Source organism: Neoarius graeffei, chromosome 28 (genome assembly GCF_027579695.1).
Source record: "Neoarius graeffei isolate fNeoGra1 chromosome 28, fNeoGra1.pri, whole genome shotgun sequence".
NCBI lineage: Eukaryota > Metazoa > Chordata > Actinopteri > Siluriformes > Ariidae > Neoarius > Neoarius graeffei.
This window is the reverse complement of record NC_083596.1, coordinates 14,396,880-14,412,331: the sequence shown is the minus strand read 5'-3', so window position 1 is coordinate 14,412,331 and position 15,452 is coordinate 14,396,880. Positions and strand designations below refer to the sequence as shown.

The window sequence follows — 15,452 nt, the reverse complement described above, 5'->3', positions numbered from 1 at the left end:
ATCATTACAACTATCATAAATGTCATTAAAAAAAAGAAAATACTTCTTCCTGTATATAATTCATGGATCCAACATTGAGAAACAGTTCAGTAGAATTATATTATTGATTGTTAAACATTTGACCTTATCAAAAGTGCATGGCCGACGGGTCTGCCTGCGTTTTTATGTTTATACAGGCGATTACGTCACATCCTGTCTGTGAGGTCAAAAACTCTCTCAACGTCCGCCATTTCAGTTTGAGAGTTGGATGTGTTGAACGAAACAGGTTATATTTTAACAAAGAAATTAGTTTAGAGAAGAAGAACGAGTTTGCAAGTTAGTTGTTGCTGCTTTTGGGGGAAAATAAAAAGGGGTTTTTTGTTTTTATTTTTTAGAAAGCGGGTGTAAAAGTGAAGTGGCTCGATGTTCAGTGTTTTCCGAGCAGGAGCTTTCTGTGGGAGCTGAAGTTTTTGTATGAGTTGAGTCTACGGACTTAAGTTGGAGTGAGAAGAAGAAGAAGAAAGGCCTGGAAGAAACCCTTTGGGTTGGCCTGAATTCAGTCATGGCTGGTCATTTTGACGCTGAGGACCGTGATAGCTGGTACTGGGGACCTATGAACCGTAAAGACGCTGTGTCGCTGCTGCAGGGCCAGAGGCACGGAATGTTCCTGGTTAGAGACTCGACTACCAGTAAAGGAGACTATGTGCTTTCGGTGTCGGAAAACTCCAAAGTTTCACATTATATCATCAACAGTGGAAGCAACAACCGACAATCTGGAACAGGTAAGTCAAACGCGACTGGTATTACTGGATTTATTTATTTTTTAAAAATAAGTTATAGTTAGTTAGCTAGCTAACTAGCTACCTAGCTAGCAAGTGGGCTGGGAAGTGAAGTGAATCCCAAAAGAATTCGATTCCCAGGATTTGGGAAGGAACAGAGAGTCGACTCGTTCGTGCATACACGCTGCCTTTCTTCACACAACTTTTTATCAAATATAAGAAAGTAAAGTATAATGTTTTAGGCTGTAAAGTTTATGCAAATTTAACGGTGCTTCCCCTCCATCCTTTCATAACTTGACAGCCAGTCAAGGAGTCGGTTGCTCGGGTATTTTAGTCAGGGTTAACTATCTGAACTATACTAGTCACAAAACTTGTAGAGGATATATAAAATGTATGTGTAACATGAAAATAGCACGTGTGTCAAGATTGTTTTTTTTTTTTTTTCATTATACTGTCTTTTTCATTTGTGTTCATGGAGTCGACTCTTGATTCATCCATTTCAACACCTGGAATCGGATGTGGAGTCGACTCTGCAATTTGAGAACGACTCCCAGTTCTTTCTAGCAAAACTTCAGTGGACTGATCTGAGTATATGTACAGCACATGGAAGTCTCTTTTTATTAAAGACTTATGTATAATAGCTGGTCTATGAACTAGCCATTAATTAAAAAAAAAAAAAAAAAAAACCTCTGAAACTATATAACTCTGTCTGTCTAGTTCAGTCTAGCATTATTCAGAGCGTCAAAGTTCATTAAAGGCAGTGTTAAATTCTTAACACTGAATTTAAATTCTTAACACCTAAATATCCTTTGCTCAATGTTAAATTCTTTAACTCTGAGCAAAGGAAATTTAGTGCTCGTTTATTTAACAAACCTGTTCATTCGGGTTAACGTCAGTCCATAGTTTGTGTACATGCATTTGTGTCTGCCTTGATTTTTCTGTGCATAGACTGAATTATGTATGTATGTATGTATGTATGTATGTATGTATTTGTTCCTTTGGTAAAAGCCTGCATCACGTTTAGCTCCCTGACTCCGACGTGGCTCTACAGACGGGTGTGGCAGATTAGTTTATACAAGCTATTTTTATTAAAACGCACTCTTGTATCATTAACAAGTTTCCAGACCATGGAAAAGGAGTGTGGTGCATCGTGTAAAGCAGCTAGGACTAGTTCAGACTTGCACATTTTTCTTTTTTTTCTTTTTCTAAAAGTAATGACTCACTGTCAGTGTATACATGTGCGAATCAAAGCAGGAAGTCTTAGTCGTCTTGGACTGGCGTTAAGTTGGAGCTTGCAGATCTCCTCGTGGATGGGCGGAGAAGTGGAATTTCCAGGCGGAAGTGTGAAGTGCTGAGCACTATGCCAAGGATGAATGGTTTGGGTGAGACAGAGTCAGGGTGACTGTTACATACAGTGTATAGAGATCTTGCAGTCACGTAACCGGAAAGTACACAACCGCCATCTTGTCGGTCAAAAACACCGCTGAATACTGCTGCACTCATGTACAGAATGGATCAGTTTCAACCGACGGACTACACGGCTCATTTTTCTAATGAACAGATAACTAGATATATGTCTAAAATAAACGATCTACAGATTAGTGACCCTTATGGCTTACCGGATGGAGTTTTCATGACCGGATTTTGAACTGCCAGCGGAATACCCAGACGTGTATAATTACCTCATTAACTTTCCCTCGCTGTTCAGTGGTGAAGCACTGCGTGCTTATAAGTCTCTGAACAGTTATCTTTACAGAAATTCAGGATTTGTCAGTGACTCAGATGTGGCATCTTGTAAACAAGAATCCTCACTGGATGGGTAAGTCACTTAAGTATTGAGTATAGCACTGACCAGCCGATTATAGAATAAGGTAATTCCAGCTGTAATTCCAAATCGTCCGTCTTGTTTATATGGATCTGGCGTTGGAGAGATAGAGGCTTAGCAGTGGAGGTTTGAGTGGCTGTTTTCTGAGCTTAGTCAACAGGCCGGCTCTGCAGCCTCGCTTTTGCTTCCGCTCCCGACGCCGCCTCCATCGCTTTGCTTCCGATAACAATCCACGGAGACCCCGCTGGTCTCGCTATCTCGTCCGGAATGTTTTTTTTTTTTCTCGTCCGGAATGTTGTGCATGCGATGGAAATCGCTACAAACCGTCATTTTCTGCTGGAAACCAATGTCCAGTAAGTCCATACGGTTGTAGTGGATATTGAAGTCCGGTACAGACGAACAACACGCAAAAATACACACAAAAAACATAAACGTGCACAGGTAGGGAGAGCTTGTAGCCGCAGCCATTGTAGTAGAATTGTATATAGTAGGGTTTTCCAGAAGAAAAGGTAAAAGTAGAAGTAGAAGGCGGAATATGGCGTTTGACCGACAAGATGGCGTCTGTCACAATCTGGATCGGCTGTGACGTCACATGCAAGTGCTCCATATGACGTGTGTGTGAGAGAGAGATCTGTTTGCTCTGCTATACACACATAGATGTACTTCGTATTAAAAGAGGACAATTTATGATGTCTGAAAATGTACAAGCTGTTACATGCTTTATCTTCTGCTCATCAGTGAGCTCAGTAAGCATGGTCTGGTTGGTGTGATAGTTGAGGCCGCCCGGATGTGTCTTGTGTATGTGCTGTGATTAGCACTTTTGCAAAGAAAAATGCATTTTGGAGGGAGTTTTAAATGTTTATTTTGTGTCATTTCAACCCCCCACCCCCCAAAAAAAATCCATTGCTGTTTTTGTAGTTTTGCTGTAAATATTTTATGCATAAGCTTTGGTTTCTTTGCAGGGGCGGGACAAAGGTGTTCTAGAGAGTATTTGATTGGAAAAGTAAAGGAACGACACTGTAAAATTAAAATAAGAATATCTTTAAAACACATTTGCCATTGTTCTTTATGTAGATCAAAGCAAAGTCCTTCCCACGCCATGTGGCACGTAGGGCGGCGCCGATCTCCGTTTCCATAGCCCTCGGCCTCTCGCCTATTACATAGCTATGGTTACAGTGGGGGGCTGGTCCTCTGTTAACCGCGAGAGTTTGACTCCCCACTCACGTCTGTATTGCAGCGTGCCTTGGCAGACGGCAGTAGGTACCATTTTTATGATGGTCTTTGGTATGACCCGACCGCAAGTAGAACTCGGGATCTCCCGATCGAGAGGTGGCCACGCTAACCACCAGGCCAACTCGCGGTCTTCTTTATGTAGATAGTGACACGTATTTGTGTCTAAGACACAACAAAATGGCTCTAAAATGGCAATTTTGATTTCAAGGGGACTTTGTGACATCTTTAGTGTCACAAATAATTTTACCATAAAAAATGATTCGTCTTGGTGTCTCTTTGTTCTGTTCTTATTTAGTACATGAATGCAAATTCTGAACCTTTTCTTGAACTGTGCATTTAAGCTTAGTACAAAAAAGTCTGCCTCCTGTTTTTTTGACAGACCAGATTATAACTCGCATTCTAACGATCTATCTCCTTATCTGCATGATAAAAACCAGGTCCTGCGCCATCTCGATTCCGGATTGGTGACCAGGAATTTGATACACTCCCAGGCCTGCTGGAATTCTACAAGATCCATTATCTGGATACCACAACGCTCATTGAACCAGTCGCGGCACGTTCCAAGCACAGCAGCCTGATCGGACCATCGCCCACCGGTGTCCCAGCGAGGCAAGAAGAGGCCGAGTATGTGCGTGCACTCTTTGACTTCCCCGGCAGCGACGAGGAGGACTTGCCTTTCCGCAAAGGTGACGTGCTGCGTGTGCTCGAGAAGACTGAGGAGCAATGGTGGAGCGCTCAGAATGCCGACGGGCGCAAAGGCTTGATCCCTGTGCCCTATATAGAGAGATACAGACCTGCCTCGCCAACCTCTGTAGGTGGAGGTCCTGTAGGGCAGGCGGTGGCTGCTGTCACCGCTCTGGATGACAACGGAGCTCTGGTTCCTAGCAAGCTGGATTACGCCCATCCTGTGGTCAACACGCCGCTGCCCAACCTCCAGAACGGGCCTGTGTACGCCAAAGCCATCCAGAAGAGGGTGCCCAATGCATACGACAAGACTGCCCTCGCACTCGAGGTATGTACACACTCGTTTTTTTTTTTTTCTATTTTAGTGTATTGAAGCAGCACAATATGTACACGCTGTTTTCCCCTACGTTTCAGGCTTTTCCATTAAATCCTGGTTATGAATAGATTTATTTATGAATAGTACGTATGAGCATTTAAGCAAGAGTTTTGGTCTTTATGAAAATACAGTAATTTCAGGGGGAAAAAAAACATTCGTATCCTATTTGTGCTCCTAATGTGTGTAAATTTAGGCATAGTTCACTAATGTAGCCTGATGTAACCCTTGATTGACTTCAAATCATAATCATGTATAAATAAAGGAGTTACTATGACACTTTAATATGCAGTTTACGCAGTTGGGTTTAAATCGCTTATTTCAGTTATACAAATGTGATATTTTTTCAGCCTGTCATTTCATATTAATAGCATTTAAGAAACATGGACAGCGAGCCACCCAAATGGATTTTAAGACAGAGATCGGACGAAGAAGGAATGGTGGTGTGTAAAAGGAGGGCGGGCTGGTCTGTGCAGATGGCAGCTAGAAGCCAAGCTGGTGCAAATGGCAGAATTAACTGTGCACTTCATGTACATGTTCAGGTTTTGTCTGTGCTTGGATTTCTTGCTACTGACACATTTCAAGGAGAGAGAATTGACCGATCTGGTATTATCTCATCTCATTATCTCTAGCCGCTTTATCCTTCTACAGGGTCGCAGGCAAGCTGGAGCCTATCCCAGCTGACTACGGGCGAAAGGCGGGGTACACCCTGGACAAGTCGCCAGGTCATCACAGGGCTGACACATAGACACAGACAACCATTCACACTCACATTCACACCTACGGTCAATTTAGAGTCACCAGTTAACCTAACCTGCATGTCTTTGGACTGTGGGGGAAACCGGAGCACCCGGAGGAAACCCATGTGGACACGGGGAGAACATGCAAACTCCGCACAGAAAGGCCCTCGCCGGCCACGGGGCTCGAACCCGGACCTTCTTGCTGTGAGGCGACAGCGCTAACCACTACACCACCGTGCCGCCCCGATCTGGTATTATATTGCACATAATTATTATGTGCAATAATATAGCCCTTAAACTATTTTTATGCATACTTGTATTTTATGTATATATTAGGCCAAGAAAAAAGTGTGTTTCAGGTAACATGAAATACTAAAATAAGGTCGGTAGGTAGGAAAGTGTTTTTTTTTTTTTTCGAAAAAATTAACACAAGTAAACATCTTACAAAATAGTATTTTGGCACAGAATCCTTTATACCACACATCATAATAAAATAAAAGTGTTTTAAATCTTTAAACGAATAAAAAAAAAATCGCGAGAGTTCAAGTTATGATCTACGGAAGTGTATTGCTGCCACACTCAAAAAAAAAAAAAAAATTGGCTTAGAGTCAAGTAATTACATGAAAAAATATTGTTAACAAAGTTATCACGTTTTTACAATATATTTATCATGTAATAACATAACATCATGTAATTTCATGATACGAAATTATCACGTTATTTCATGATATTTTCATGTAGCCTGGGCCCGCCCATCCTAAGCGTGACGCAACACGAGGGCCTGTTGCGAGCTTAGTCTGGCCAGGCAAGCTATCTACAGCTCTTCCAAGCTCCCGAAAAATCGGGAGCCAATCAACTTTGAGCATCTCCAACGGCCCTGGGTAGAGGCGTGTTCAAGGCAGTGACGTAGTAGAACTGCGACCGGAAGCCATAGATTGTTTACATAATCTATGCCGGAAGCGCTTCATTCACTAGAAACATTACGAACATGGAGCAGCGGCAAGCCTTTAACACAGCGGTAGATGCTGTATTGAAAGCATTCAACGGGAAGTTCTCATTGAAAACGGAGCAAAGAGCAGCCCTGGAGGTATTTATTGAAAGGAAGGACGTTTTCACCTTGCTCCCGACCGGCTTCGGTAAGAGTTTAATCTACCAGTTAGCCCCGTCGCGTCACATACGTCAGAGGAAAGAGTGATGTGATTGGTTTAAGCTTCGTCACAGCCTTTTCTGGCTTCGACCAGTAGCAAACTGAGGCATTTCAGGGAGGCGGGTCAACCACGCGCTTTGGGAAACGGTTGGGCTTAATATCTTGGCCAGACCAATAGCTCGTAGAGCTTTGAAGTTGCGTTAGCCAGACTAATTTTCATGTAATAACGTGAAAACACCTTATCAAGAAATAACGTGAAAATAATGTCCTAGGCTAGGCTACTTCCATTAAAATCAGACGGCCTAGCCTACTGTAGAACTTGGGTCGAGCAAAAACATGGCTGAATCCTAAATGACTCCTATTTGTATAAATAGGGGACTACATAGGCGGCAAAATGTAGTGTTTTTCCCTGCCATGGAAGTGCACTTGTATACTGAAGAGGAAGCAATTTGCATTACAGCCTTGAATGAGGATTCAAAATGGCGGCTCGGCTCAGTTTTGCCTTCCTCCTTCAGTATACAAGTGCGCTTCCATGTTTATGCAGGAGGGCTGATAGAAGTGGCGAAACATTTTACTTTTTATCGTTTCTTTCACAACTTGAATGCGTTGAAACAAAAAATTATGACAAACTAACGCCGCTTACACTAAAATATCGAGGGAAATTTGTAATAAAAACTTTACGGTCGGCAATTTCGCCGCCGAAATTCTCGGTCGGTCGGGTTACCGGAAACACACTATATATATATATATATATATATATATATATATATATATATATATATATATATATATTTTAATTTGGTCTTATTTATGTATATATTGCCGCTTTTCCACTACCAACGCGGCTGAGTTGGGCTGAGCTGTGCCGTGCTGAGTTGGGCTGAGTCGAGCTGAGTGGGGCTGTTGGAGTTGCATTTCGACTACAACCGCGCTGAACCGTGCTGGCTGGAAGTGGGTGGACACATTGGGTGGAGTTAACGAAAGTGGGTGGACGTCACGTGATGTTGTTAGGCGGCGCAAACAGTGACATCAGTGGCCTTTTAAGCGGTAGTCTCACGCCCCGGATAGTAAACAATAAACATGGAGTCGTTAGTGTTGCTGGTCTTGGTGCTGTGGCTTGTTGTCACCGACAACGCCAACAGATACTGGCAAGAGCGTATAGATGAGGCGAGGTGCATAAGGCTTCAGAAATTCTCGTAATTCGTAATTCTTCTTCTTCCGGGTTTGCGGTGTTTACAGATCCCAGCGTGCTCGCGGGGCGTGTGTGGGCATGTGAGGACACTCCTCCTCACCAATCAGTGCACAGGGGAGTGTCTGCTCACGCCCCTAGCCCCACTCGGCTCGGTTTGGCTCGCTTCAGCCCCACTCCAAAACCGTGCGAGTTTTGGGTGCTAAGCAGGGCTGAAGCGAGCTGAGTCGCGCCGTTCTGAGGTAGTCGAAACGCGAGCCGTGTTGGGCTGAAGTGAGCTGAAAAAGGGTAGTGGAAAAGGGCCATATATGTGTGTGTATATACACAGAGTCTACCTGTAATGTGCGATTTTTCCGAGCCTCTCAATAAGGCAATTTTTCTATACTTTTTCACGGTAGATAATCCAAATAGCCCTTTGTATTTAATCCTTCGTTTGTCTAATTTTTATTTCAGTTTTATTTGTTATCTGTTTGACATTTTCTTGCTACTGTGACACGTGAATTTCCCCGATGTGGGATGAATAAAGTGAATCTAATCTAATCTCTGAACTTGCAGTGAGGCATTGTGTACAGCTATGATTTTAGCATTCACTTTGTACTATTCGTTCTCAGCATATGTAGTGCATCAAACAGCTGTGAAATTTTGTGCGTTTGCAGGTGGGTGACTTGGTGACGGTAACGAAGATCAACGTGAATGGCCAGTGGGAAGGCGAGTGCAAGGGCAAGAAAGGCCACTTCCCGTTCACACACGTCCGCCTGCTCGACCAGCAACAGCTTGAGGAAGACAGCTGAGACACACGCACACACACTCACACTGCTCCAGTTCTCTCCACTCAACCCGTTGGATTTTTTTTTTTTGTGTGTCTACGTAAAAATTGCTAAATCTAAAAACCAGCCCTGGCCACATCAATACTGAACAATCTCCACACTGCAAACACACACCGATATCAAACTTCACTTATCACACAATCATGAAACCATAGTGTAGTGCGTGTGCTACAGAGCACCATGTAATGAGACTCACAGATTGGCACAGATTAGTCATAACAACAGTGCCTGGTGAATGAATTCATATGGAGTAGGAACTTTTGGATGAAGAGATCGACTGCCACAAGCCTGCTGCGTGTGAGAGAGAGAAGGGGAAACGGTCTTTCTCATCTTCAAACAAATGCTAAATGTGGACAGTCCTCACCTAGAGCAACGTTCTGATGTGGTACTGATGCTATCAGTCACCCTCCATACTGAGATACAGAAACTATGATGATGGGGGGGGAAATGTGCCATTACATGTTAAATTTATCCCTGTGTTAATGTTCTACTTCTGATTTCTTTCAACACTTTTTGTTACATTAATATTTTACCCTTTTTTCATTCCTGACTCGATGCATTTCCACAAAATTCTTTCTTTCAGAAATACTTGTTTGCTAATAGGAACTTGTCTCAAAGGAAAAAAAAAAAAATGGAATTCCTCAGGAAATGCTGGGACTTCACATTCCAAGATTTTTTTTTTTTTGTAGGAATGGAAGAACTCGTGATACTGACAGAGTTTAGGAAAAGCTTCTCTTTTTTTCCCCCCTTCCTTTGTTCACATCCATCCATCATTCATTCCAAAAGAAACTGGCCATGTCTGCTCTGTCAGAAACTGACCACACCCACACACTTGCACAGAAACTCTGACCATGCCTGCTTATAGATGACTTGCAGCCACTTGATCAAAATGTGCTGCGTCCTGAGCGTCCACCATGATGGTGGATATACAAAGCAACTAGGATGGCAGCCGCTGAAGGCGTGTCTGTAAACAATGCTGAATTTTCTCACTTTTCCCAAGATTTGAACGCTCGAGCGAAGATTTGATACAAAGAGAAGATAGATATGTGTGGGTTTTGGCCCATGTTATTTAAAAAAGTCAGACTTTTCTGAAGATAAGACGCTTCTACTGACCATTGAGTACCCAGATATCACGTTCTGTCTGGTTTGGCTGCCGAAGAATCAAGTCAAGTCCGACCTTGGCCGAAACACAGCCCATGTTCTGAGTGGGTGCCCAGTCTGGATTGTTTCTATCGTATAATTTTGCTGGCGCTCCTAGAAGCGAAACGGTAATACACGTGTTAAAATTGGAACAACGACCGAGTGAACCACAACAAGAGAGAACGCTCATTTTATAGCAAAATTCTAGCATCACGAAATAAAATTCTTCCATGATGATATTGAGAGAGCTTTTGAATCTGACCTGAGATAAAATGATGACTGCAAACACGAGCTGTTTTGGTTTTCGCCTCTGTTAGATCAGCCCTTCTGATGTTGTTCAGCCGTGCTCGTCTCCTCTCCGTACTAAGCCTCAGAGTTTCCTCGCCCTCTTTCCGAATCACAGACAGAATTCTAAAAATTTGGAACGTGCTCCGGTCACGAGTACTGTTGTGACCACGACCATATACAGCACAAAGATATGGCAGAGCTAAAAGAACGCTTAAAGCAGTGGAAAAACAAAGAGAGTTGCGAACGGCACGCGTGAATGTTTGGTTTGTATGGAATGTTGCTTGACCCCGCATTTGTATCTCCACCAACATGGCCGAGATCCGGGTTTCTATTTTGCTTTGACGTGACTTGCAAGTCAAGGATTGCCACAAAAACTGACCACGCCCACACGCTCCCTCATGCCTGCCCATCTGCTAAGAAACTGACCACGCCCACCTACTCCCTCAGAAACCCTGACAACGCCCATTCACTGACACAAAAACTGATAATGCCCGCCTGCTCCATCGAGTCTACCTGCTATCCTGGAAACTGACCACGCCCACCTACTCCCTCAGAAACTCTGACAATGCCCATTCACGGACACATAAACTGATAATGCCTGCCTGCTCCATCACGTCTACCTGTGATCATGGAAACCGACCACGCCCACCTTCTACCTCAGAAACTGCGCACTCCCACCCACTTCCACAAAAACTGACCACACCCCTTTCTTCCTTCTCGCCTGCCTAGTCTCACAGAAACAGACTGCATCCATTTGCTCCCACAGAAACTTTGATCATGTCTATCCACTTCCACAAAAACTGACCACGCCCACTCACTCCATTACATGGCGTTTAGCAGTCACTCTTATCGAGAGCGACGTACAAGAAGTGCCAAAGTCAGAAACACAAAGTGCTGAACTTCTAGACAAGAAAGTTCTAGCGCTAACTGAACAAGTGGCAAAATAACATTCTGTTGAGCTCCTGTAGAAACACTCTTTCTGACCGTTTGCATATCCACACTATTTCATTTCCTTGCATTTGCCCCTGGTGTAATCCTTCTAGGCCATAAAATCAGATCCACAGACGAGCTCTACTAACCTATAACTTTGAATCTCATCTCCCAGCACTAGTGAGCACACTTTAAAAGCAACTATAGAATCTAACATTTCAGGTTTACGATTTCACATATCACCAGCACCGTTTTTAAGTAGGTGTTTGAGTCCCCACTGTGAGCAATAACATTTATTCTGCCTTATTAGGGACCTTTCTGTGAGCTACAGCAGCTCTAAAGCAAGGCAGTACAGATGGACACAGACAGGTGGAGCATGAGGGGTGTCACTGCTGTCTTGCTCTATCTGCTGAGTAAGTGACATAAAAAGACCACCACACGGTCACGAACAGATCCGAACGTTCACTTGTCACATCGTTTGTTTTTGTTGGAACAGGTCCTTTACTAAAGAGTTTGGATTACACGGATTATGATCAGGAACGGCTCGTTAAGAGCTCAGGAGTGAATTGGAGCGATAAGCTATAATTACAGGACTTCTGTTAGTTTAGGATGTTTAAATATCGCTGTACGGAGTCTTCTTGGAGGTCTGATACGGGGTTTAAATATTCAAATCAGAATTTGAATATTCTTTTGAATTTGTCTCGTACCAAATTGAATTTTTGTGGTTTGCATAAAAGCGAGAAAGTCAGAACGTAGTACGCAGTCAGTTCAATTAATTTCTAAAAAGCTTATAGTTGCTCCTGTTATGTCACATTATTAGATTTTGCTTTAATAGTAAAGTCCATTTCTGTCTACACACACAGGAGCATATTGCAATACAGTAAGCTGCAGAAAAATTATATCGTTCATATTTAGATTTTTGCATTTAAGTTCAGCTTTCTAATGACATGATAGAGGCAAATTCTTTCTAAACCATTCCGTGAGAGAAAGCAACAACCCTAAATTAGGAATGATCAAAGCAATTTTGTGTTGTGTATAGAGTAGAGTGGGGGAAAAAGCCCCCCTTAAGGAAAATTCAGTTTTTCTCCAAGTTGAAATGAACCATGTGTTTAGTTTTAATCATAGTTTTGACAACAGTGACATGAACAATAATGCCACCTAAAGTTTGCCTAAAGTTAATACTTAAATTTTTTTTTTTTAACAAAAACAAACATTGTGCCAAGGGGGCCTTTTACCCCCCCAGTCGGGTAAAAGGCCCCCTGAGGTGGGGCAATAGGCTCCCCTCACTCAAAAAAAGCTGTTTGGATAGCAAAAGTGTTTACTTAAGCCTATAATGTGAAAGAAACAAGAAAATATCCCTGAATTAATGAATAGATGCATTATTTTATTATATTTTGCATTTTAATTTCAAATTTTTTTTAAATTTCAATTATTTTTAATATTAAGTTCAAATTACTTGCTTTACTCAACCAGGTAAGCGAGATGTTATTAAAAACTATGTATCTGCTATTCAGAAATGTATGAAATACAGTAATTATGATAAAAGGAAACGATGCCCCCTGGGGGCCATTTACCCCGCCATTAAGGGGGCGTTTTACCCCACAGACTACTTTTACAAAAAAGGGTCTTACTTTCAAAATGTGATTCAACTTTTGATACCTAATGTATTTTTTTTTTTTACATACTGACTTGTCTACTCATACCACATACACAGCTGTGATATCTGACGAAATAGCAGCTATCTAAATACAGTTTTACTGATATCCGAAAATTATATCACTTACCATGAAATTTGATTTCTCTCCGCTGCGTTGCTGATATGCGATCCACAGTGGATATTTGTATATCCCCGTTGTCAAGCCAGCCCATAGCAACAATAGAAATGTAACTTTGCGCCATCTGGTGGTTATTTTGGGTAAAACAGGCCGGGGGCGTATTACCCCACGGGGGCTTTTTCCCCACTCTATAGCTGACATTTCGTGGCATGTAGCGCGTCCTCTGATTGTAATTGTTTTTAAAGCGGTTTTATGAGCTGATGGGTGTTTATTTGCCTAAATGAATTTCAGTGTTTGCGACTGCTCGAGTAGGGCCTATTCACACGCAGCAGTGTTTATGGCTTTATTATTTCTATACAGTATTGCGTGCTGTTGACATTCAGGACACTACAGAGGTTGAGCACGTGCCAGACGCCGCCCCGTAACAGCTATGCAGCTGCATACGTCATTTGCATATCATCACATACGGATATGAGTAACGCGTGTTATAATAGACGTGTCGATGCTGGTTTTAATTTTCCCACAATACGTCCGATTAAAACTCAGGTCAATCCTGTTTAGTCCTGAGAAATCACATTAGCATGGCTGTAGAGTCTCCCAGAAGGCATTGCGATTTATTGTAGTTTTTTTTTCTTTTTTTAAATATAAATAGAGACTTGCAGAGACTCTGTTAACCACTTCCTGTTGTAATACAAGTGACCACTTGACCTAGCGATATAGCTGGTATGCATTTCATGCACAGTAATAAGAGGAAGTGGGTGATGGGGCATTAAAAAGAGTACAAAACTGTGGTTTGGATGATGGTATGATATGACATGACATCACGCTATGCTTATCTGGGCTTTATGAGTGTCATCAGATATCAACACTCCTGTAACGAGTAACCAGTTAGACCTTTTTGTTGTTCCATTTCCCTGTTCATGCTTCATTTTTGTACATTTTGTAAATAGTAAAAAATTTATGACCGTAGCATTTTCATAATGCGTTTGCATTTTGTTCATACGTCAGCAGAGTTCAGTTGCGTTGCGTAGTGTTAATTGTGGAAAAAGCATCATGGTACATAATAATTTCAACCGGTCCTGAATAAATACACACAGGATGTTGAGTCACATCAGCTTTTTAATCCACTTATTGAAAATGCAATGCTTATTAAACCACTTATTGAAATTACTTTAATATTCTGAGGTGTTTTTCCTGAAGTCGAAGAGTAATGATGATTTCCCCTGATTAGCAGGAGGTTAATCAGTGATTCACTCTCTTTATACCACTGTTTCAATTATTTTATTTACATGTCCGTTGTCAGACTTGCGTACTCGTTGTAACTTGGGCTCTTTGTCCTTCACTTGTCCTGACGAAAAGGGTAGATACTGTACTGAGAAATTAATGCTTTGAATATTAAACACGAGAAAAGAGACCGGCAAAACTGAAGAGACCATTCTGTTTGTTTAAAAAGACAGAAATGCTCGTCTACACAAATGTGTATTTGTATGCTTTGGACTGAAAGGGGGTTATATGTATGTAGTAAAAGTTAGTTTCTAGAAAACCAGGATGTTTCAGACAGAAGTCCTTCGTCAACAAAATTCTTCTACATTTTTCTGTTTGTCCAAATGTCCAGTTTTTCTAGCTTTTATTGCATTTACATTGCGACGTGTGTGTATATGTATACTGTGTATATATACACACCCATTTCTTTCTTTTTAAATAGCATAGGAAACATTCTCCAGCTTCCAGCAAGTCTCAGGCTAATCACATGTGTTCTTGATGTCATCTTGCACGTTTTACTAAATACTAATAATTTGGTTAAACAGGATGAAAGTGTCTTGGAAATGCCACCTTCCGGTGCGATCCATCATATACAGTTTTAATTACGTTTACAGTATTTCATCCTTCCTTCAACAGACTTTTCTTCCCAAAGTGGATGATCTTTCAGTATGATCACGAAGCATTTCATTCAGGAGGTCTGTTAATCACGCAAGTTTGGAAAATTTGTTCACCACGTTGACTTGTGGTATTATGCACCTTACCTCCTACATCAACCCTGTCGTTGTCTTGTTGTTGTTTTTATATTTTATATATAAAAATGCTTTGCTTCCATTTTCCTTGCATGGAAAAGGAGGAGTGGAAATTGTTCATGTTGACTTAAAGTGCCAATTGTATTAAAGTTATCATTTGAAGTCTAAATTTTCATATTATGGGCCATGTATTGTTTACTATACTTATTAAATAAAAATGTATTACCAAAGATTATTTTTCAATGTGTTTTTTTTTTTCTTTGTTTTTAAACATATACAAGATCCTGGAGATCAGAATAATTATTCTTGTATGATGTGGTCTAAGGCTATGAATAAACAATTTTTAAAAATGATGTAATTTAACAATGAAAAACATAAATGTTGATAAGATTTCTGTTTTAAAAAAAAAAAGGTTGTTTTATCATTAATGGAAGGAGTCTCCAGTGTCAGTAAGTCGGTAAGGTTTCCATCAAGGGGAAGGTCTTCAGGATGGTGGCACACTTTGCACTTTCTGGTTTGCTGGTAACATGG

General features: G+C 41.5%; 1 protein-coding gene across 1 annotated transcript; it reads left to right on the top strand.

Moving 5' to 3' along the window:
* The first annotated feature begins 222 nt into the window (after positions 1 to 222).
* LOC132875920 (adapter molecule crk-like) lies at positions 223 to 15,151 on the top strand. The gene is made up of 3 exons (XM_060913074.1): positions 223 to 761; positions 4,254 to 4,828; positions 8,606 to 15,151. The coding sequence occupies exons 1-3, from the start codon at positions 542 to 544 to the stop codon at positions 8,738 to 8,740; spliced, it is 930 nt and encodes a 309-aa protein (XP_060769057.1). The 5' UTR covers positions 223 to 541; the 3' UTR covers positions 8,741 to 15,151.
* The last annotated feature ends 301 nt before the right edge of the window (positions 15,152 to 15,452 follow it).